The 22,993-nt window shown below is 38.3% G+C and overlaps 1 protein-coding gene across 2 annotated transcripts in view; it reads left to right on the top strand.

The window, feature by feature from the left end:
• The window catches only part of HOOK1 (hook microtubule tethering protein 1), a 35,695-nt gene extending 12,752 nt beyond the window's left edge, over positions 1 to 22,943 (top strand). For both annotated transcript variants that reach the window (XM_033066873.2, XM_033066872.2), the window contains 21 exons: positions 3,367 to 3,452; positions 4,983 to 5,055; positions 5,363 to 5,413; positions 6,388 to 6,520; positions 7,174 to 7,241; positions 8,454 to 8,516; positions 9,138 to 9,221; positions 11,771 to 11,937; positions 12,543 to 12,683; positions 13,755 to 13,956; positions 14,764 to 14,874; positions 15,165 to 15,252; positions 15,335 to 15,395; positions 15,811 to 15,951; positions 16,511 to 16,598; positions 16,925 to 16,959; positions 17,501 to 17,583; positions 17,983 to 18,083; positions 18,417 to 18,518; positions 19,191 to 19,259; positions 19,440 to 22,943. In XM_033066873.2, coding sequence (XP_032922764.1) covers positions 3,430 to 3,452; positions 4,983 to 5,055; positions 5,363 to 5,413; positions 6,388 to 6,520; positions 7,174 to 7,241; positions 8,454 to 8,516; positions 9,138 to 9,221; positions 11,771 to 11,937; positions 12,543 to 12,683; positions 13,755 to 13,956; positions 14,764 to 14,874; positions 15,165 to 15,252; positions 15,335 to 15,395; positions 15,811 to 15,951; positions 16,511 to 16,598; positions 16,925 to 16,959; positions 17,501 to 17,583; positions 17,983 to 18,083; positions 18,417 to 18,518; positions 19,191 to 19,259; positions 19,440 to 19,598 — 2,043 coding nt within the window. In that variant the 5' untranslated portion in view covers positions 3,367 to 3,429 and the 3' untranslated portion in view covers positions 19,599 to 22,943. The remainder of the gene's footprint in view (positions 1 to 3,366; positions 3,453 to 4,982; positions 5,056 to 5,362; positions 5,414 to 6,387; positions 6,521 to 7,173; positions 7,242 to 8,453; positions 8,517 to 9,137; positions 9,222 to 11,770; positions 11,938 to 12,542; positions 12,684 to 13,754; positions 13,957 to 14,763; positions 14,875 to 15,164; positions 15,253 to 15,334; positions 15,396 to 15,810; positions 15,952 to 16,510; positions 16,599 to 16,924; positions 16,960 to 17,500; positions 17,584 to 17,982; positions 18,084 to 18,416; positions 18,519 to 19,190; positions 19,260 to 19,439) is intronic.
• The last annotated feature ends 50 nt before the right edge of the window (positions 22,944 to 22,993 follow it).

Raw genomic sequence — 22,993 nt, 5'->3', positions numbered from 1 at the left:
AACCTGAGGAGGTGTTCTCCATTTCTGCATGGCAGAACAGAAGTGTTAATGAGTTAAAGTTTAATAAATCACTGATAAACAATTCCTTCATTTCTTCTTCTCCCTCCATTTTCCCTTTAGTGACATTGCATTCTCCCAAGGTTTTGTTACTCTCTAGAATTTTGGTGGCCTTATGTTGAATATATTTTGTTATTTAATCTTTCTCTTCTTTGGTCTCTTTAATTTTGTATTTACCCCTCAGTAGTCAGGTGAGAATAACTCCATCATGATTCAATGGCAAAAACAAAAAAAAAAATCACTGCATTCCTGAACTCATTAACAAAATCTTGTCAGCAGTGCTGAACTCTTATATTTTTCATAATTCCTGCTTTAAATATTTCTATCCTAATTGTCATTTATGGCATCCTCATAGTGTAATAGCTGTAATCACATCATGAGTCTTAGTGGAACCTTAACTGGCCTTAAACTGAGCTGTTGTGTCAGTGTAAAGGAACACCCAGCCCTGGGTTTCTGTACAGCACTCAGCATGTTTTTAGATTTAGCACCCTATTTCTCAGGCCTAGTTTGCAACTTAGAAACTGATTGTTAGCACTTAGATGTGTTTGAAACATCCGTTCACAATTCAAGCTTCAGTGTGAATAATAGGGAAGAAAGTGATGTGAGAAGAGGTGGATGAAGTGCTCTGTGTTTGGAGAGAAAAGGGTTCTGTAACTCTCTGCTTCTAATGGTTTCTCAGTTTGTTTACTCATTAATATTGCAAACAGATGCTTATGATTCTCTGTATTTTGCTGCCAGATCTGGCATTTTCCTATTTTTATTTTACCAAATGCAATATTAGAAAACATGCTGTGGCCAGAGAAGAAAGAGAAGATTCAAATAAAAATGTTACCTCTTGTTTCTGCAGCTCAGGTGTCATTGAATTTAAAGTTCTGAGGATTTTACAGGAAAAACATAAATCAGCTAACCTGAATTATAGGGATAATGTTTATGAGTAACCATGAAAAATTGCCTTAGGTAATACCTGCTGAGGTGGAACTCACAAGCTGCAGCAGAAACAATTTTCTAGTTAGTTATTTTCCCTCTGTGTTGAGGAAAATTTAATTGGATGCTTTTCAGTGCTGTACTGCCTTAGCCTCCAAACCAGGGACTGGATGTATGGCAACATCTTAAATGGGAAGCATTTTCCACTATAAATGCACTGCTTGGCACTGGCACCACTGATAACATTCATTCTGTCCAGTGATTGACTTATTTTATTAATATATGTAGTTTCAGCATGGGAATATTTATTTTTATTTAAAAATCTCTTTGGTTAATCTGTAAAAGCTCTGTCCCAAAATCTGAGTGTGAAATGGAGAAACTCAACCCCTCATTGAAACTGAGGACACACCTTCCCCAGTGGATGGGCTGATTTCTGCTGGGCACTCTCAACACTCGTGTTTCATCTGCAAATGTTGGGTGGCAGAGCTACAAAATTAACTTTTCAGCTGTATAATGGGAGCATAATAGCTGTGTGTCTGAGAGATGAATTTCTGCTGTAGCAGCTAGTGGCAGAGTGCGTTTGGGGTGGAATTCACAAAATGGTTTTCAGCCTGAGTAGCAGCATATCCTTAGAGCTACATTTTGTAAAACTGAAAAAAACAAAGGAGAAAAGAGCGCTGCTGCAGTCCTGAAGTCTGTGTCTTCTTTGTCCAACCTCCTCCCCATGCCTGCCACTTCTATTGGTTTTGCAAGAACTGTAAAAATCTGTTTTGATGAAACGATTGGGCTGACATGAGGTTTGGAGAACCCATAATTAAAACTTCTACTCTTTCATTATTTCTAGGTCCTTATGTGACTTTTAAATACATAGAGAAACCTAGACTGTCAGTCGTGCTTTTTACTTAATTTTAATTAGCTGTTTCTATTCTGGGAGATCATGCATAAAGCAATGTTGCATGTCAGGGTTTTCTGAGGCTTTGTTTATCTGCTCCAACAGGCTCAGGTGAAAGGGTTGCACCTGTGCAGTGCAATTTCCTTGCTTTATGAGGGGCATCTCCAGATGGCAGCATCACAAGATTGTGCCATAAAACTCTGGATTTGGGAAGCTCACCCTGGAATGTAAACTTGCATGCCCATGCTTGTGCTGAGGCTGCTGGAGTAGTAGAAGCCAGTGCTGTCAGGCATAGCAGCTTTGGGCTGTGGTGTTCCACTTAATCTTTTATGTAACCTATGAGGGATTACTGACTTCTCACTTCCTGTAAGACAGGATTTAAACCCAGTTTTTAAATTAAAAACAAATGAAAAAAAAAACTTTGCTCTGCATATTTTTCTCTTGGCTTGATCGGGCTCTTTTTGAAGGAAGCAAACAATTATTCAGAATTATGGTCACTCTTTATAAACACAGAGTGCACAAAAACTGCCTCAGATTCTCACAGCTGGAAACTGCTTTTCCATCACTGGTCCCAGTAGCTCAATTTCTCAAACACAAGGTCATTTACCAAGAGCTCTGAAGAAGCTTGTGTTGCACAGGATGTTTGGGAAAGTGAGGGACAGGTAATTTAGGACACTGTAAATGCAGTGAGTTTAAGAAGTCAATTTCTGCAGTGGACAGGGTTTATAAAGATTTGTATTTGTTCCCATTCTCTTCTATTTTTTACTAGTAGTAATAATAAACATTGATTCTGTTTGTTGTGGTAAAGAAGGCTCTTATTTTCCTGAGTATCTGTGATGAACTGAGATGTGTATGGAAATGGCTCTCTCATCTAGAATAATTAGTTCAAAGTTGATTGTCTTTGGAGGAATAAAATATTGTAATTCTAAATATAATAATATAATATAATAAATATAATTCTAAAAAGAATGTAATTCTGTCAAAATGTTAGCTATAAGCTAAGGGATAGTTTGAAAAAAAATCCCACAGTATTTAAAACAAGAGCATTTTAACATAGAGGTAATCTCATCCTATTTCTATTACTAAGTGGTTGCAGTAAAAGACTGGAATTTGTTTCTCCCGTCAACTTTCAAGCCTCATTCTGATGCTGTTTTTTGTTTAAGCAGTTATGTCCAGAACTAAGCACTGCAACATTATTCAAAGGCTGGATAAATAATGACGTTAGTCTCCCAAGTTATCTTTCCATAATCTGCTTTACAATAGAAGGCCTAGCATGAAAAAACAGCATGAGTGTTCATACCAACTTTTTAAGCTACCAGTCATAACAGTCACAAGTGTTGAGATAATTGGGTTGGCTTAAAGTCTGTGTGGTTCAAAAACGATTCCAAGTAGAAGGAAATCTTGCTAAATGCTTGTGCTTGAAAGGGGAGAAGGAAGATAGTGGCTAATTTATTGTCTGCTGAACTGAACCTCGGTGTTTTTCCCTGTTCTAGCTACAGACATTCAATACAGCTGCACCCTGCAGAGATGTCCAGGACTTGACTAGCGGGGTTGCCATGGCTCAGGTGCTTCACCAAATGTAAGTTGATTCTTCAGCTGGAAGATGAGGGATTCAATTGCCTGAGGTTTTTGTGTTTGACAGATGTAGTTGCTTTTAAAGTAGGCAAAAATTCCAAGTGGGCAGTTTATAACACAAGATAGGTTATGCCTTTGTGTTGCTGTTTTGGGGATGATACAATAGTTGACATGGTGAAAAGGTGATAACGCATACAAATACTGCAGTATTAAATTAATAGTTGGGGATAATTGGACGAGGATGACATTATTTTTTTTCACTTTTCCCATCAGCACTATTTCCATGCTTCAGGCAATATGTTCCTCTTTGGAATGAGAAACTAAAGATTCCAAAGGCATGGCTTTGTGCTCTTTTCTTCCTGAGGTTCCTCATTTAATTTAGATTTAAGTTACAGGTTTTAAATGACAACTTACTATTCATGTGGAAGACAAGAGTTGTAAAACTTCAAATGCAGTTAATAGTTAGGAATTATTTTACTTTTGATTAGCTGTTCTGTTGGTGGGATGAAGATTACTAGTCTGAGTGATACTCTAGTTTTGAAGTTTGCATAGAGGATTGTAATGAAAGTCTTTTTTTTGAAAGAGTATCATGCTACAAATCATCACTGCAATTTTATTGTTATTGTTAGCCCATATAATTGAAGAGGTTCAAAGTGTCATTTTGTAATTACTAAGAAATTATTTCAACACCATCACAATCCAGCCCCGCCAAAAAATGAGCCCAGAAACTCTCCTGTCTGTTTGTAAACTCTCTGTTTGTAAAGGTACTTTTTAAAGACAGAGCTCATCCTTTTTCTGGACATGGCAAAAATTGATTTAGGATTTTTTGAGTATTTTGGGTATTAGGCAGCCACATGCTTTGGGCAAACTTCTTAACACCAAATTTGTTGGTGTGCAAGTGGGGATAATGATTGTCCTTTATTGTGTGCTTTGAGACCAGTGAATAAACAGTGCACTGTCAAAAGTTAAATATTGTTAAATATGTTGGTGATTGTACTGCTTGACAGCTGAGTGTGTGTAAACACCTCCCTTAGCAATTCATCCTTGTTTATGCTGGCAAATTGAATCCCTTTCTGCCCAGGGGAACCAGAAACATACAAAATACACAAAATGCCACTAGTTTAAAGTGGTTTCTTAATGCATGCCTTTGACAAATTGGAGTAAATGTTAGTTAGTCCAGCCTACAGAAATAGGTATCAAACATACTGTCAGCACTGGTCAAAAAAAAAGGTATTTCTTTACCTCATCATGGTTACTTTATCAGCTATAAAAATTCAGCATGACAAAGGCCTCCACCCTTGTGCTCCATCCATTGTTGGCTCAGGCACTCAGGGAAATTCTCCCAGCCCTGCAATGTGCCTTCATGCAGCCAGCAGGATGGAAATTTCCTGTGACATAAGTTTACCTTGCAATCTCCAGGAATTCATGCCTCATTAGACACTGGAGTTCAGCATCAGATGATTTAATGCTGGGAATATTCTGTCTTATTTATTTAAGTCTGTGCTCGTTGATTAATGGCTTAATTTTGTTTCAGAGATGTTGCCTGGTTTGATGCATCTTGGCTCAATCGCATCAAAGAAGATGTTGGTGATAACTGGAGAATAAAGGTATTTAAAACTGAAGATAGTGAAGTTTGTGGGGTTGGAAGTTGTGGCTGTCCTGAGATCTGGCACTCCAAAACTTACAGAATTAAGTTCAAGCTTTTCCAGGATATTTTAAATGAGCTTGCCCTGTCTGTTGATAGTTTAATGCCTTCCAGCATTGTTGGATGGGGATTTTTTGCTGTGACATTTCTCTTCCTATGTCCTCTCATAGAGCTGCCTTGTAACCATTTTATTAGGAATTATTATTGATGTAATAAAAAGTAAAATTTTGAATAAAACTGTAATCTTGTCTTTCATGTACAACAACTAGTCCAGTAATTTGAAGAAGATACTGCAAGGAATTATGGACTACTATCATGAGGTATGGAAAAAAATTATTGTTGTTGTTCTCATTATTAAACATGATCATTATTGCTCCCCTTGACTTTGCCAAGTAGAAAAAAAAAGCTGTCATTTGTTTTGAGAGCCTTTTAGGCAGAAGATTTATGATAATTATCTGTTAGGTAGGAGATCTGAATGAATGTGAAATGAATTTGAGCAGGTGTGTTTTAGACAAGGCTCTTGGAGTATGAACTGTGAACCCTGTCTCTACACAGGTGAATGTTGAAAGGTCTGAGCTGCAGAATCCTGTTGACTTCTGTGTGTGTGTTCATGTTTGCTCTTGTCTAGAGAAATTTTAATCCCTTTGTGCACAACAGAACAGACTCAGCAACCCCAGTGTAGGTTTTATGATGCTCAGCTGGAAGCTGGGAGCCAAGGTAGGAATCTCCTGGACACAGAAAGTTTGGTTTGTTCTGTCTCTTGCAGGGATGAGTACAGTAGCCATAAAAGGCTGCTGTATTTGGAGTTTTAAAAAATTGCTGAATTTTGCATTGATGTGATTACAGTTATATAATATGTATGGTCTAGAGTAACTTGCCAGATCTTGCTGTGGCTTCCTGGTCTTGCCTGGGCTGAGCTGTGACACCAGGAGCCAGGTCCTGATGTGCCGCCAGGTCTGAGGATCTCTGGCAGGCCCAGAGGCAGAACTTCTCTAAGCTTATGAGGAGCTCTTTGAAGGATTTGGAAGCCACTCCATCTGGAAATGTTATTAATTGCTTCTTTTATTATGTTGGTAAAATAAATGAATTCTCTCATATTTGAGAACTGTCCCAATAACTTTTATTGTTGTTACTTTTTCTTGTAGAAGTGCTCATTTAACTAAACTTGGTAACAAACTTCTAGGACATTTTCTCTGCCTGGCTCACTGAGTCCAGATTTCCTTAATAATACCAGATTTTTGCATTGTACAAAAGTGGGAGTTTACTTTTCCTCAAATTTTAATTTTTTTTTCAGTTCCTGGGTCAGCAGATTGCAGAAGAGCTTATTCCAGACTTGACCCGGATATCTGAGAACTCGGATCCCACTGAACTGGGCAGGCTCCTGCAACTTATTTTGGGTTGTGCAGTCAATTGTGAGAGGAAACAAGGTAGGCACTACCTTAACCTGCTCAGCAAACAGCAGACTGCCTCAGGTGATAGTTAAGGTGGAAAAAATAGACACTTCTCTTTCTTACCCATCAGCATTGTTAATTTGCTGAATGCCTGTTCTGAAACTGGGCTTCACTTAAAAGCAGAAATTCCCTGGGAAAAGTCTGTGAATAAAACTCAAAACTTCGTTCAGAGTAGGTTTAAAAATATAGTCTGAAGCGTGTATGGTTTATTCATATTGTTAAAATACATACCAAGACCTAGAACTTACTATTCAAATGCAAATACAACAAAATTAAATTACATCCTTAGATTATAAACTACTTCTCTGCCTGCAGAAGCTCAAGACTGAATTGGTTGTTTTTTTCTCCTGTAACCAGAACTAATCCTCCGTGCTCTGATGGCATCTCTCCTCAGGCAGAGTAGAAATTTGTCCAGTTAAGAGTTTATAATCTCTTGTTCTTATCAGCCATATTACTGGATAATAATGATGGTGACTAATGGTACTCCTCTGAATAAAGAGACCACTGCTTGTTCTGAGGGAGCTTTATGGATAATAGTTTCTTCTGGATGTTCCAGCAAACAGTTTATTATATTACTCAAAGCATTGAGATGAACATTGTCGTGAGTCACTGCAAATCCTTTTTCACAGAACACATACAGAATATCATGACCCTTGAGGAGTCTGTTCAGCACGTTGTCATGACAGCCATTCAAGAGGTAGGTAGCAGTTCATAACCTGATGCTGTCAGTTGAGAAGTCCAAATACCTTTTTGTTGATTTTTGTGAATTCTTTCATCCAAGCAAAGGTCAGGGAGGAGTATAAGTACTTTCCTAAATTATTTGAGAGGTTTGGGACCAAGACACCTTAAACCCCAGCCAAAGGGTTTTGGTTTTAGACTTGTGGTGCCCAAACATTCAACAAACAGTTCAGATTTTTTTTGTTCCATACAAGAAATGTAGACAGTTGCCAACCACTGATTATACTGGAGGTAGATTCTGAAATTCTCTCAGTGCTGTAGTCTTGGTCCCAGAGTTAAGCTGATTGTGTTTGAGGTTTCATTGTTCTGACAGACCACTCCAGCCTCTGACTTACAAGCTTGCAGCTGCATCTCTTCTATTTTTGTCATGGTGTGCTCCTCCTCCTATCTTAATTTGTTCCTTGTTGGATCATCTTAGTGATCCAGCTCAGAGCTTAGCTCTGCAGTCACTGGCTTTTGCGAGCTTCAGGACTGTGAAGCAGAGTGTGGAGAGAGGCAAAAACTAAATACTGACTGAAGAAAAGGTGGTGTGTAATTGCACCCTCATCAAGGTAACAGTGGAGTTGGTAATAAACTTACAACTTAGATTTAAATTGACTGTATAGACTTTAAAGCTGTGTGTGTCCTGTTGGTAGAAATGAATTCATAAAGCTTGTGTTTGTTGTCTTCTGACTAATTAAACTTTCTAGAAGAAGGTCTAGAAATAATTCAGTAATTTCTGAGTGAGGAGTAAAGCCCTTTAATTGTTGGTAAATACACAGCTTACGTCTTTGTATCAGAGAAGTAATGTTCTCATTGTTTAGTGCAATTAATGGGATGCAAAGAAGTGTGATAACTGTTAAATTAATGGAGTGAAATCCTGTCTTCTGGTTCATTTCAGTTTGATTGACTAGGTGGTGATGATACCTTAAACACATCACACATTCATCCAATACAATGTTACTGCAAACTTGATTAACTTTGAGAGGAGGGAGGTAAAAAAATCATCGTGCTGTAGATCAGTTTAAATCTTTTACCAGACATAAGATGAGGAGGAGCATTATTATCTGTTTTGGTGTATTGAAGGGATGCAATAACACAATGGAAAATACAGTTAGTACTCAGTAGACAGTGAATTTACAGATCTATAACCTCTCATTTAACCTTTTTTTCCTATGGCCTCTTTCTGTAGCTCATGAGCAAGGAAGTAACGAGTCCTTCCCCATGTGATCCATCAAGTGAAGTGGAGCAGCAGGTAACTGCCTGATCTGTGTTGCTGTTGTAGATCAAGCCTGAACAGTGAGTTGATATCTGGCCATCCCTTAAATGAAGTAATGCTGGTTTTCAGTGCTAATTAACTGAAAACTTAAGTGTTATTCTACAGCTTCTTTAAAAACCCCACAGTGACTGCTGTGTCATCTTCCTGCATGGGGTGAAACTTGTCAGTGCAAACCTACATTGCAGGGATGGGTAGGGGTGCATCAAGGCTCAGCCTTGTCAGGCTACTTTTGTCAGGTTACTTTTAAAGGGTTGTGAAAATTCCTGATAACCTAAAATATGTACAAGATGTTGCACATAAAATGAATTTGTCTTTAAAGGGATTTAGAAATGGTGACAGCACATTCCTGTGTTTTGTTATGCCTTTAGCCTAAGTTGTTGTGTTTCAATAATTTACTTTCTCAGTGTGCTAGTCGCTTAGAAGGCAAGTGAAATGAGCAGGGATCCTGATCTAGCAGAGTATTCATAGGATTGTGTGTCACTGTGTGCACCCAGCATCCAACTTAAACAATGGGTGTAAGCAATTGAGGCATTTTAGAAGCTGTAACTGAGTATTTTGGATATGGGCCATAGTGATTGACTCTTGATTTTTTGAAAGCTTAAAAAAGCCTTGGAAGACCTTCAGGAAGCACTAGCAGAAAAAGAGGAGTTGGCACAAAGATGTCAAGAGCTGGATTTGCAGGTAAGAAACAGTCTGTTGTTTATTTCTTTAAAATGTGGTGGTGCTGCTATTAAGATGCAGAAATTTTGAACGGCAGAGTCCATTTTGGATTGTTAAAATTTTTGTGAGAATTTGTAGCTCCTTGTGGTAGAAAAGCCATTATTCTGTGCTCCAAAATGCAATTACTGGAAAGAGTTTTATGATGGAAGTGTAAGCTGAGGTCCTGTGCCAGCTTATCTCAAAGGTTCTTTGTTTTAGCTTAATGTTTACCCTTAGCAGCAGGTAGTGTTAAACCAACCTTATCATGGTTTTTAAAATTGCCCTTTTCATTCTTAGTCCTCTAGTCTTTTGTACTGAGTCCAAAAAATCCAGTTCATGTCATAAACAGTAATTAGATTTAATAATAGGAAAATTATGCTGTTTCAATAGGAGTTGATGAATGACAAAAATTTGTAATTTATTTAAAACTTGCTAACTTTTTCTCATACACAATTGCAACATGGAGGAGATTTCAGGATAAAAATAATGAAAACTAATAGATCCTTGCTGGCATTTTCAAACAACACTAATAATAGGCCTACTTTTGTAGTTAATGGATATAGCAGTTAATCAAGTCACTCTTGAGAGAAAGGAGAGAGGATTTCATGACAATAAAGAGAAATTTGCATTTCAATCAACACTTTAAAGAAAAAAAATTTGCTTACTAGCCCCTCTCTTATAATCTGGGAATAGAAAGAGTTTTATCTGGGAAGGCAATTTATGTCAGATTTGGCTCTGCACAAAGAGAACATTTGGGTGGCATCTTCTTGTACAAGCCAGAGGGCTGTACTGGCTCTGTGAGCCTCTGGAAATGAACACCCACAAAAGCAGAGGCCAGTTTTACATTTCTTACTGACAATGACAACTGAAAAAGCAGAATACTTGTGTCTAAAGCAGCTCAGAGCTATTTGCCATGCCCAGGAAGCTATAATTGAATTGATATTTAATTTCCCTTTTTTTTTCTTGAGGCAGTAGTAAGGCTTCCTAGTGAAAGCAGAGATCTAAAAATGCTTGCGAGAAGAATCTCCAGAAGTCACAGGTGTTTCCCTGTTTTCCCTGGATTTTCTTCCAGAATTCTCTGTTAATTAATCCTAGGTGATGCAGAGCCAGTTGGTCATAACATGGCATGGGACAGGTGAAAGGTGTTCAAGGGAAAGGTACTGCTGAGTATAAACAGATGAGTTAATGACACCACAGCTCTGTCATACTGTGATGTGTCTTTAAAACCTCTCTTTATAACTTCTGCTGACTGACACCACTTCTGATGCATTGAAATAATAAAAAAGAAGAGAAGGCTACCAGAAAGCAACTGAGAAAAGATGTAAAACTTGCGCTGAGTTGTGTTATAGTTTGATTTTTAGGGTTTTTTTAAAGTCTGAGATGAGTAATGTTTCAGGATTATTCTCAAAGTCTGAGTGTTGTGCATGCTTAGGGAGTGGCTGACCCTTGAACAGGAGGCTGAGCAAGGCTCAGGTGTGCTCTCTACTCACAGTGTTCATGCCAACAGTAAATTTGGTACATAAAAAGGAGTGGACCTAGAAAACCAGCACTAATGAAGTGGCAGGTTAATTACTGTTTGACATTTACATCTGTTTGTCTGATGGATTTTTAAGTTATGATCACAAACAAATTGTTTCTTAATACTGCATACTGTAGATTATATCTGTTTAATAATGTCATCATTATATGTTTTATTTTATTAATTTATTTGAAGCCGTAATATTGACTTGACACTTCTCATTTAAACTAATTCTTAATAAATTCACTTGTAAGGTCTCAGTCTTCCTTGATATTTTCCAAGAGTGTAAGAAAGGTAGGTTTACTTTATAATTCAGGAAAACATAACCCAAAAAGCATATTGTCCCTGTTTCAATGCAGTCAACTAACACATGCTGCGTGCTCCTATGTTCGACAGGACGTTAAAATTAACACAGCAGCTTACACTAGACCAACTTTAAAGGTTCTATCCTCTGAATCCTTCTGGCTGTGAAGCTGGCTGCTGTCAGTGAAGTGCTGTAGCCCCTGTGCTTAGCTGTGACACCGGGTAGCCGTGTGTGTGCTGCCAGGGTTGCATGCTCCCCGCGAGGCTGGCCGGGCTGTCCGTGCGTGTGCGCTTCGGCCGACTCCGCTTCCCGCAGCCGTTCCCGCTGAGCCCGGGCTGCTGCCCGTGCCCTGCTGCTTCTGGATGTCAGTACAGGCAAGATGGACACTTCCTGCAGCAGCACTCAGTTTTTGTACGGCGTCCATGGTGGTTTTTAATGGAAGCAGCAGTTTCTCTCCATATCACTTTGTCTGCCTTTTTACCGTTTCAGTTACAGAAATTTGTCTTTTTATTTAGAGAGACTTTTCTTTTAGTGCTTCATAACTGTCATACACTAAAACATCTGTATACTCAAGTGTGCTCTGTAAACTACATTCTAAAACTTCTAAATGCTCAGCTTTTTTCATAAACTAATTTGGTGATGTATTGCTGTCTTGCTTCACTTCTTTGGACAGGTCTTACAGTGTTCATGCTGTTCTATCTGTGCTAGGTGGCTGCCCTCCAGGATGAGAAAAACAGCTTGATGTCAGAAAATGAGATTATGAATGACAGACTAGAGCAATTAGATGACTCTTTTGATGATCCAAATACTGTGGTTGCAAAAAAGTATTTTAGTGCACAGCTGCAGGTGGAACAATTGCAAGAAGAAAACTTCAGGTATGAAATTATTTCCCCCAAAAATCTCTCGCTTGTCTAATATACTCTGAAAATTTCTGCTGTTCTTTGGGGCTTTTCCAGCTCAATTTCTTTTGCATTACAAGCTGTCTAGTGCTGTATAAGCATCTTATAGACAGTCCTTACATTTAAAAAGAAAAATAATGTTACTTGTAAAAAGTATCAGTTTGTAATTGGCATAGCCCTCTAATGCTTCCAAAAAGGTGATGGAAGGCAGAAAAATGAGTGCTGATTGTGTGTCAACAAATCAAACCCCAAACCCCCAACACCACCATGTCTCTCTACTGAACTGATTTCTTTCATGTATTAGTCTCTCTCTGTGATCTACATTAGGAAACAAAATCACTTTTCATGGGATTCCTTGATACTGATGTGATAAATTTGCAGTGTGCAATGCTTTATGATTTAACAGGTACTTAAATCATAATTTAAGCTAAATCAAAAATTTCCATGTTTATTGTAACATTTTCCCAGCTACTTAAATCAGTAGTTTTATCTTATTTCTTTTTAGTAATTCTAGTGCTAATTAGAACTAATTGTGCAACAATGATGAGTTCCTAACAAAGGTACTGGTTTTGATCTGGTAGGCTTGAAGCTGCAAAAGATGATTATCGTGTCCATTGTGAAGATCTAGAAAAGCAATTAATTGAGCTGCAGCATAGAAACAATGAACTGACCTCTCTGGCAGAAGAATCAAGAGCCTTGAAAGATGAAAATGACATTCTTAGGTATGTAGCAGGGAAAGCTCCACACACACACATTAGCATTTAATGGCTAAATCCAAGGATTTGTATTTAACAGGATTTTTTTGAGGTGTTACTTCTGCAGACCTTGTCTGAACGAGCTCTTTGGCAGAGGTGAAGTGCAGGCTGTCAGGGAAAGGATCCATTGTTTTACAAGAATAACACATGGAATTTATCTGTGAGGCAGAATTAATGACTACAGAACTTAAGCTTCTTCATGTGGGACAGAAAGTGGAAGTTCTCATACATAAAGCATATATACAGCTAGAATTTTAACCTAACTTTTGGTGTCAGCATTCTAGGCCAGACTTAGGTTAGTGAGATCATTAACAAAATGAAGATGAAACACACCATAACCTTAGTGAGAATTTAGTGTAACATTCCAGCTTGTGTAAACTGTTCTAAATACCAGACCACCCAAGAAATATCCAAAATAAATTGTACTGTGAAAGCAGATCTGCTATTCATAAAATAATATGAATAAAACCTGGAAAGAAAAGTGGTTTCAGGTGTTTAACTTAGTGGTTCTTAAATAACATCTGAAACAAATCCTAGCTATAGATTTTTCCCATTATTTTCTTGTACCAGCTTCTGGTGAGATACGAATGCAGATAATAAACACAGATATTAAAATTAATTTTAAAATTATGGTCCCAATGTTTTCTTACCTTGTAGATTTTTTTAAATGATGAGCTGACAGTTTTTGATCATGTCTGCCAGTGATCATTTTCATAGAGCAGTTGTGTTCTGTCTAATCCCCCAGGTACCAGTATTTTGAGGTGACTGTCTAGGACAGGATGTTGTGGTGCCACAGAATTCCTCAGGGATTATTTGACCCACTAACCCTTGCTCATATTTCTGGCATGTGCCTGTCAGTCTCCCTTGAAGGCTGGCTGATTTCAGTTTTTATAAGCAAGTTTGTGTCGATTATACATTTAAAAATAAAGCGGTGAAATGTAACTGCCGCTAAGCGTGTCACATCTCTCTCTGAAAACAGTGTGTCAGCGGAGTCTGAGGTTTGTAGTCTTTCCTTCTGATTGCTGTTTATACCTCAAGGGCTACTGCAGACAAAGCAAGCAAGCTGGAGTCCACGGTGGAAGTGTATCGGAAGAAGCTGCAGGACCTGAACGATTTCCGCAGGCAGGTCAAGTCCCTGCAGGAGACCAACATGATGTACATGCACAACACTGTCAGTCTGGAGGAGGAGCTCAAGAAAGCCAATGCAGCACGAGCCCAGCTGGAAACCTACAAAAGACAGGTAGTGCTGCCCGTGTGTTTGAAAGGTTCATTTTCCTCCAGGACCTTAACAGCCCCACATTGTCCTTTTAGAATTTGAGTTGTGAAAACTTTTTACCCTGCCATTCCCTTGTGGGTTTTTCCCTGTTTGTTAAACTTGCAAATTTAACTTTAGTTGCCCTCTCAACTGATGTGAGAGTCCATAGTCTGCAGGCTTTTCTTCTTTACTCTGAATGAGGTAAATTTGGTGCCTGGGAGAGGTTGTTCAGCTGTTACTGAGATAATTTTTGTGGAATCATAGAATGGTTTATCTTGGAAGGGGATCTTGGAGATGATCTCATTCCACTGCCATGGGCAGGGACACCTTCCACTATCCCAGATTGCTCCAAGCCCCATCCAGCCTGAGCCTGAGCACTTCCAGGGATGGAACACCCACAAATTCCCTTGGCAATCTGTGCCAGGGCCTCATCACCCTCACAGTAAAGAATTTTTCCTAATACCTGATCTAAACCTGATCTCCTTCAATTTGAACCCATTCCCCTTGTCCTGTCACTACATTCTTATATTCTCATATTCATACTATTCTTCATGAAAATTAGAACTTTTAATTTCTGTAGGAATTAGGAAAGAGTTAAATAAAAAAAACCCACACAAAAACAGCAAACCAAAAATCAGTATAACTCTCCCAAAACACACAGACCCCCATCCCATCTCCACTTCCCTAAGCTTCAGGAACCAACTGTTTTCTTTTGGCTAAAATGGGCAGGAGGGACCATTTTAAAGTAGCATCTTGGAACATTCCTGTGCTAAATAATGCTTTTATGAAAAGGTCCAGGAGCTTCATAACAAACTGTCTGAAGAATCCAAAAGAGCTGATAAGCTGGCATTTGAAATGAAGCGACTCGAAGAAAAATATGAAACTTTAATGAAAGAAAAAGAGGTAAGTCCCTTCATGAGTTTATTTGAGTACCTTAATCTCTGTCAGATCCTCTGCTTGAGGAGAACCTTCCTGGAAGTAGTGCCACCATAAAAATGAAGTTTAGTGCCCTGTGTGTGCGCATTCACATAGAAAAGATAATACAGAATCATCAAATCATGAAGGTTGGAAAAGATCTCCAAGATCATCAAGATCAACCTAAACTGTGCATGTGTCATTATTACTTCTGATTAATGTTATTTGGTCTTAAAAGTGATACAGCCTGACCTAATTCCACCTCAAATGTGTCTTAGAGACTGATAGTGCAGTGTGATGCATTAAGAGAGACCAACGAGGAGCTGCGGTGTGCACAGATGCAGCAGGACCACCTGAGTCAAACAGGTACTGCTTTATCTTCTGAGACCTTTCTTTGGATTAGAGCTTTCTGCAAGTGTCCTAAATCAAACCCCTTATGTGATTTCAGGTGAATCTCGTTTTAAAAGCCATGAGAATCTTGCTGCTGAAATTCTGCCGGTGGAATATAGGTGAGACCCAAAGGTTTAAGTAGTTTGGCATGTTCATAGGTGAAATGCCTCTGTGAAAGTTCAGTATTTTCATCAGTGTGATTCTTTTTCCCACTCCTTGCTTTGCCCCCATATAGGTGTTAATAATTATTTCCCCCATACTAAAATTACTTTATTTTTTTTCTTAAAACCATATCAGGTTGCTATACATAAATCTAGGTTTGGAGTGACAATATAAAAATCTGCTTATATCTCTTAAAGTTTTCAAACATTTTAAGTTACCTTTTAATAACACATTGCATTGTTACCCCAATTACACCATTAAGTGCAACCTGCTTGGCTGACTTTAAGGTTGGGGGAGTGAACAGGGCTATTACTTTCTCCTCTTAGTCACCTTCTTAATTAACAGTGACTTTTTCTGTTGTTTTTGATCCAGAGAAATGTTTATTCGGCTGCAGCATGAGAATAAGATGCTCCTGCTGAAACAGGAAGGATCAGAAAATGAACGGATTGCAGAGCTCCAGGAACAGCTGGAGCAGAAGCACCGGGCAGTGAACGAGCTGGAAACTGAGAAAAGGTGATGAGTGAAACTGCATCTTAAAATACAGCAAAAAGTGATCTCTGGAGTTTCAGTGCCTTGCATCTGTAGTGTAGGAACCTTTTCTTTCACCAGTGTAATCATAAAGGAAGGATTGTGAACAAAGGAAGAAGGAAAGTGGTTTAAATATGATAGATCTGTGTGTACTGTACCCTGAAGAAAGCGTTGCTTACAGGACACTCTTCTTCACTCTGAATGATTCTTGGGAGACCAAGAACGGATGTGAACTCTTATTTCTAGAACTTCAGACTGTTAGACCATGAATTTTCTATCAGTGAATGCTAAAACAGAATAGGAAAATTTTGATAGTTACATTTTCTCAAAACTTGAAATGACTGTAGGAATTTCATTGTCAAGTGTTCAGGAAAGGTCCATGTGTTTGTTTCAGCAGTTCAGTCAAACTAAAAGCATTTGAAATCAGTTTATTTGTGGCTTAAGAATGGGTACTGCTGGATTCACCCTCTGAAAAACCAATGAAACAGAAAAATCTGTCTGTGAACTATTTAGATGGGCAATAACGGTATTTTCCTCCTAAAAGGCTCAATGAAGAGCGTATTGGAGGATTACAGCAGCAGATTGAAGATCTGCAAAAGACTTTACAGGAGCAGGGATCCAAAAATGAAGGAGTAAGTGAAACATTTTACCTGTTTTGTTTAAAGTCTTCCAGTGTAGCATCAAGTCCTTTGTTTAGACGTGCATCTTATTTTTCAGTGTATCTGAGAAGTACTTGCATATCAACTGCAATTCAGTTGAAAAGCTCATGTTTTATGTGATTCCTTCTATGGAACTGCAACCCTTCTACTTTACTTTAAAAGTCCCTGGTTTTATCATTCAATGGATTTTGGTTTATTTAGTTGTACTAAGTATTCTTGGCTGATTTGTAAGAGCATTTGAATGTTGCATGTTATGAAATACTGAAATACAACTGAATTTTAACTCTCTCCTTTCACAGTCCAGCAACCTGAAGCAGAAACTGGCAGCACACATGTAAGTAAGGCACATGCATCCACAATTGCTTATTTATACTAAATAGAGCACAGAGACTGCTTAAATCTTGGTAGGAATGTCTTGTTTTTCTAAGCCACTGATTTGAGAATTATGCATAAAGTTAAATATTGGTGTTGTAGTTTTGTTTACTGTGACCATGATGATCTTGTAGTACCAGGACCACTTCACTGTCACTTCATCACCACCAGCATTTTAACTGTTCTATTCTACAACACACTGCTAAAACCATCACTCAAAGTGTATTCCACTCTTCTGAAATATTCCCAGTCCTTTCAGCAGGTGTTGTTCTTGCTAAGATGATGCTGGAGGGGCTTAATTGTTAATTTTCCTGGTTTTAACTAAAGGAGGAACAATTCAGCAGTCACAACTTTTATGACAGTAGTATTTCTATTCAAACCCTGAAGAATTGCTAGAGCTTAAAATAGTTATTTGAATACTTCTGTCATGAAGTTTAAGCTTCCAGCTGTTTAACCTGGAATTACTTGTGAGCTTAATCCTTAGCCCAACTTTTCATTCACAGGGAGAAGTTGAATGAGGTTCATGATGAGTTACAGAAGAAAGAGGCTGATCTTGCAGAGCTCCAGCCTGATGACAGTCAGAACCGTGAGTTGTTTTGTGGGGTTTTTTTTTGGTATTTTTTTATGTTAAGCTTCTTCTGAAATGATTCTCATATCCACTGGACTATGGGATACTTGTCTGGATGAGCCTTTCTGCTGCAGCTTGGCTTTAAATGTGAACTGGGGGTTGTGGAGGGGTTTTGTGTGTGGTGGTGGGAGGGAGAGGATCCTGGGGGCAATGAGGTTTGTTGAACAGTGCTCTGCAAAATAGGATTTCAGGGTCAGGTGGGACAGCTAAAACAAAAATAAGAATTAAACCTTCTAAACTTAAACTTCTAGGTTCTACATCATTCTCTGTTTGAGGGATGGTGAAATCATCAGAAGCCCTGAAAGTACAATGTCTGTTTTTATTTTGCATGTCTTCGTTGATAATTTCTGTAAACAGCCCAGAAGATTGGAGAGCTAGAAGCAGCTTTACGAAAAAAAGATGAGGATATGAAAGCAATGGAAGAAAGATACAAAATGTACCTTGAAAAAGCAAGAAATGTGAGTGGCATGTTTCTGAACATATGCCTTCCTCCCTCATAAATTTTTAAACAGCTTGAGTGTGCTGCATCCCCACCTCCCAATTAAAAGCAGTAGCAGTTGCATTTTTAGTCAGATTGTTTAAGTGCAATCAGTTAAGTCTGAGAGAATAAATAGAGTTTGAGCTGAGCCTGAGGTGCAGTAAGGATTCCTTTGTACCCTTTGCTCTCTGTTGTACAGTCTAACAGCCTGACCAGTGCCCAGCCTGTTCTCACATTCCTCCTTTGAGCAGATGAGATGCAGAACTGTTGAGAATCCAACTGACTTGTAATGCTTTTGTTTTGCCTTGTCCAGGTGATAAAAACCTTAGACCCTAAGCTAAATCCAGCATCAGCAGAAATTATGTTGCTTAGAAAACAGATACTGGAAAAAGAAAAAAGAATTGAAGCACTAGAGGTAAAATTTTACATATATTTGATAATAACTTCTAATATACTCTGTTTCTGATAGTAGGCATTCATTATATTGTTTCCTGGTGATTCAGTAAAATCTGCTTGGCTGAAATTCTGAGAGGATTGTTGACTGTAATCCAAATATAAAAAAAAAGGGGGGAAATGCATTGAGTTTCACAGCAATATTGATGGGACTAGTTGGGATAGTTGCCTGAGCAAATACAGAACTCCTCAGCATGATCCAGTAGGCTGATAGGTCTGACTCTATAGATGCTGTGGCCTCACATTTCTTTTATGTAATGAGTAGTAGGGAAATATATAACAGCAATTAGTCAGTCACTGGAGGTACTTATTTTCAGGTGAAAAATTACTAAATTATGTATAGATTTTCTGATACACAGCAGATCTCCTGTGCATTTCCCCACACAAACCCTCAGAATACATTTCCAAGTTTCATTTGTGTTTCTAACCACAACTTGTGTAGTTTAGCCTCTTGTTAAAGCAGGCTGATATTTATCTCTGTTTTTTATGAAAGTATCTTTGTTTATACTTCTAGGCTTTGTAGTTATTTTGTTTATTGAAGCATTTCTGCAGCCTGTGCTTATTTCACTCAGTGGACTACAGCAAGTTTATGCAGGTAAAATTTGTATTTTAACTGAGCTTTATTTCCTTGCAGAATGAATACAAGATGGCCAAGCTACGTGACTATGAGGAAAAGCTGATTGTAACTGCATGGTACAACAAGGTGGGGCTAAAACTCACTTATTGAACCATCTTTTGCTCCATGCACCAGTTAAATCTTAGTTATTCTTAGATATACAGCGGGAAAAATTCTGTGTGCATGCTAAGAAAGCGTGAGCAGTATGGGTGATTTTTTTTTCCTTCTGTTTTTGCTGCTGTTGAAGTTGTTGTTGAACTCTTGCAGAGCCTGAGTCTGCAAAAGCTGGGCATGGAATCCAGGCTGCTGGGCAGCAGTGGCAGCTGCGGGGCCGGGCCTGGCCGCTCCTTCCTGGCACAGCAGCGCCACGTCACCAACACCAGGAGGAACCTCACTGTTAAAGTACCAGGTGCAACAGCCGATTAAACACGAGGACATGAGGAAAACTCACATGCTAAAAGTGTCCTTAAATGTTTTCTACCCTTCCACTTTACCTGCTTGATGAAAGAGGAGGTTAGAATGGTGGGCAGCTGCGAATTACAGCATCAGAACCTGGCAGGAAGGGATGAAGGTGATCAGCCAGAAGGTAGCACGTAGTTTTACCAAGTAGATTTAATAACTGCAGCATGTACAAGCACAAATTAAAAGATTTCTATTTGCCTTCAGATTATATTGTAAATATGAAATTTGGCACTCTATATTTAAAACTTTATTTAAGTGGGTTTGGGGTAGGAGGTTGACTTTTATAATGGGAAGATATTATGCAAAGGTGTACTTCAGGAAACTGGCAATATTGGGCATTTTTGCTGGGCTCTTCTGAAAATAAATCTAAAAAATTGGTAGCGTCTTTTAAAAAAAGACTTTTTTAGAATAAAAAATAAAATTTTAAAAGCAGGAAAGTACTTGCACGTAAAGAAGAAGAAAATAAAGGTGTGGTACCAGTTGTTATGTAACAGAAGACAGGATTTGTTTTGTGAGAAGCAGAATTTCTCAGTTTATTAAAAAAAAAAAAAAGTAAAGCTTAAGTTGGTGCATATATACACTGAGGAAAGCCTGTCTTTATGATGTTGAATTCACTTAAGCCAAAAAAGCTTGTCTTTTCCTGGGTAAGAAAAAAGCTATTACACTAACTCAGAAGTCTGGGCTATATTTTCAGAGTCTGGCATATTGGTATACTGCATTTATTTGCAGAAAGGGGATTTAGGTGGGAAGGAACCCCATTTATTTCAACTTATTTATATAACCCTGTGCATGGAAATTGTATTTCCTCTTTTTAAAATGTAGTTTCACTCTGTTATTCTGAACTAACTGTGCTAGGCAGAGGAATGAGAGATGGCTTTGGCAGTTACTGGCAGCAGAGATTGTTTGTTGGCAGGGAGAAAAGTGCATAAACTGTAATAGTTTGATAGAAGATAAAATAGGGGCTGATGTCTGAAATCTGTGTGCAGGAAGTTGCTGTCTTTCACAAAACTTGTGACTTTATTTCCCAAATGTCTAACTCTTGTTTTGAATTGTATTTTTAGGAAACCTGTTAATGTCTGTTCTTTGCAAATGGTCTAGAAAAAGTTCATTATATCCATAGTTAAATAAAATTGCAACAGCCCCTAAAATGAAATGAATACACCTAAATTAAGTATTTGAGGGTACTGTACCAGACCACCATCTAATATAAAATTCAGCTTCCTGTGAGAGTAAAAACACACCTGTCTCATCATTAAGGCCATCTTTGATTTGAGAACAGAGTGCAGCTTTACAGAATTTTTAGGTCTTCAGTTATAACATTTGGATAGTGTGTCATTTTGCCTGCCCCTCACTATAGCTTGTCTTTTGATTTCTTCCCTCCCCAACATCTTAAATTTTTAATTGGACATTGCATGTAATGCCAGAGAAAAGGCAAGCATTCATTTTTGATACTTAGGGTTGCTTCTTAGTTGTGGTGGTGGTTTTACAGTGCTGTATGTATGAGTAGGCATTCAGCAGATTTCCTCCTTCAAAAGGCATTGTTTAAAAGCCAGTGTCATGCTGAGTGTGGCATAAGCCAGGCAAGTGGCTGTTGGAGAGTTGTCTGTGGTGGTGTTCTTCAGGACTTTGTGCTTCTTTGGACTACCTCGTGGGTTTTGAGGTCTTTTATTGTTGCAGTGGTGTTAGTGCAGTTGGTGTTTTTAAGGTACAGTTGCATATTTAATCTGCCAGTGCTGTGGGTGGGAGGGAGGTGGTGGTGAGCAGTGGAGCAGGAGATTGTCTTTGCAAGATGCTTCCATTTCCTCAAGTCTGGTATTTGGTGTGTTCTAGTGAAACGTGGAGCTGTCTCTGATGGTGTTGAGTGGGTCTCTTAACCCTTGTTCTTTGCAGCATGGAAACTTTCATGGATGTCCTTCAAATACTCCTGTAGTTGGTAGGTTTGGTTTGTTGTACTTCTCCCAGTAGTGGAGCTGTGTCAGTAGTCTGTCAGGTGCTGAATAGTGGCAAACTTGGAGCAAATGTCTTTGACTTACACTTCTCAAAACTGCAGACCCTAGGACCAAAAATAACCAAGAACCTCCCTGTCATTTAATTGGAAGTTTGTCTTCTGACTAGTGATGGAAGAATTCAAGTCCTGAACTACAGGCAGGGATCAGCCTTTTTTAGGGCACAGTTAGCCCCAGTAATCATGTCGGGGTTGCCAAAATGAATCTGGTCTTCAGGTATTGGACAAAATGTTGCTTATCTGGGACTTTTCCAAACTGTTAAGAGTGAAGCTGTGAATATCACTCAAGGGTTTCTTTGGGACTGAGAACCTGTTTAAAAGCAGCTGTTCTACGACTGGTTAAAGCTGGGTTCTGTCCTGTGAATGAGGAACTGTTGTGTGGAAATAAATACTGGATTATAAGCCATGGTGTTGTATTCACTTCAGCTCTGCCTGTGCAGAAGAACCATTAGATCAAGATCATTTTAATGTTTGTTTCACTCATGTCAAACCAAAAAGCTGCTAAAAGCATTGCTGTGTTACAGCTGAGCTGTGTCCAACACATGTTCTCTAAATCCAAGTCCTCTGATGCACCTCTGCTGGGGCAGGAGGAACAGGGGGGCCCCTTGGCTCTCCTGAAAGGTGAATTTGTACCATCCCATCAGCACAGTTCAGAGCAGACTCAAATATGGGGTGAAACCACTGAATACTGCTGAAGTTAAACAGCATTATTAGGAATTTAGCCAGTTTCCAGTAAAACGGGTAATGTAGATCCAAAGAAACAAAAAATATGTTATGAATGACATACATTTGCTAATTATTTTTATATAAGATTAATTACTATGGAAGTGTTTTATAGCAATAATACAAAATATGGACTGGTAGGTTCTTTTATTCAAGATGGGTCAGGCAGCAGTTTTGAGAAGATTCTTTTGCAACAACCTTATTATATAGTGGATTGAGAAACATTCACTGAAAATAAAATTTCACCTGTTTTTTGTTCATTAAAACATATATATGGGTATTCTATTTTCTATGATGTACACTTACTTGGAAATAAGTAATATAAGCAATACTAATGTTCTATTTAGGTAGCCATAAATAGTTTAGAAATTAGAAAATGAAAACAATTGTTTCAGACTTGGCAATGTCTAATACAAAAATTTTCTTACTTGTTTCTTTTTCCCTTTCCCCTAAAGCTGGAGTTAAGGTTTTCAGTGTACTGGTGTCTACATCTTCTGTTTAAAACAAATGTAAACACTGTGTTGCATAGAGCTGGAAAAATTGCACTAATTTTTAAAATTTTGGTTTTATTTTTTTCTTTGGGAAAAATTCTTTTATATTCACATAAAGATTTTTAAAATGAATTCTTTGG

Source organism: Catharus ustulatus, chromosome 9, assembly GCF_009819885.2.
Source record: "Catharus ustulatus isolate bCatUst1 chromosome 9, bCatUst1.pri.v2, whole genome shotgun sequence".
NCBI classification, from domain to species: domain Eukaryota; kingdom Metazoa; phylum Chordata; class Aves; order Passeriformes; family Turdidae; genus Catharus; species Catharus ustulatus.
This window is presented reverse-complemented; position numbering and strand designations above follow the sequence as displayed.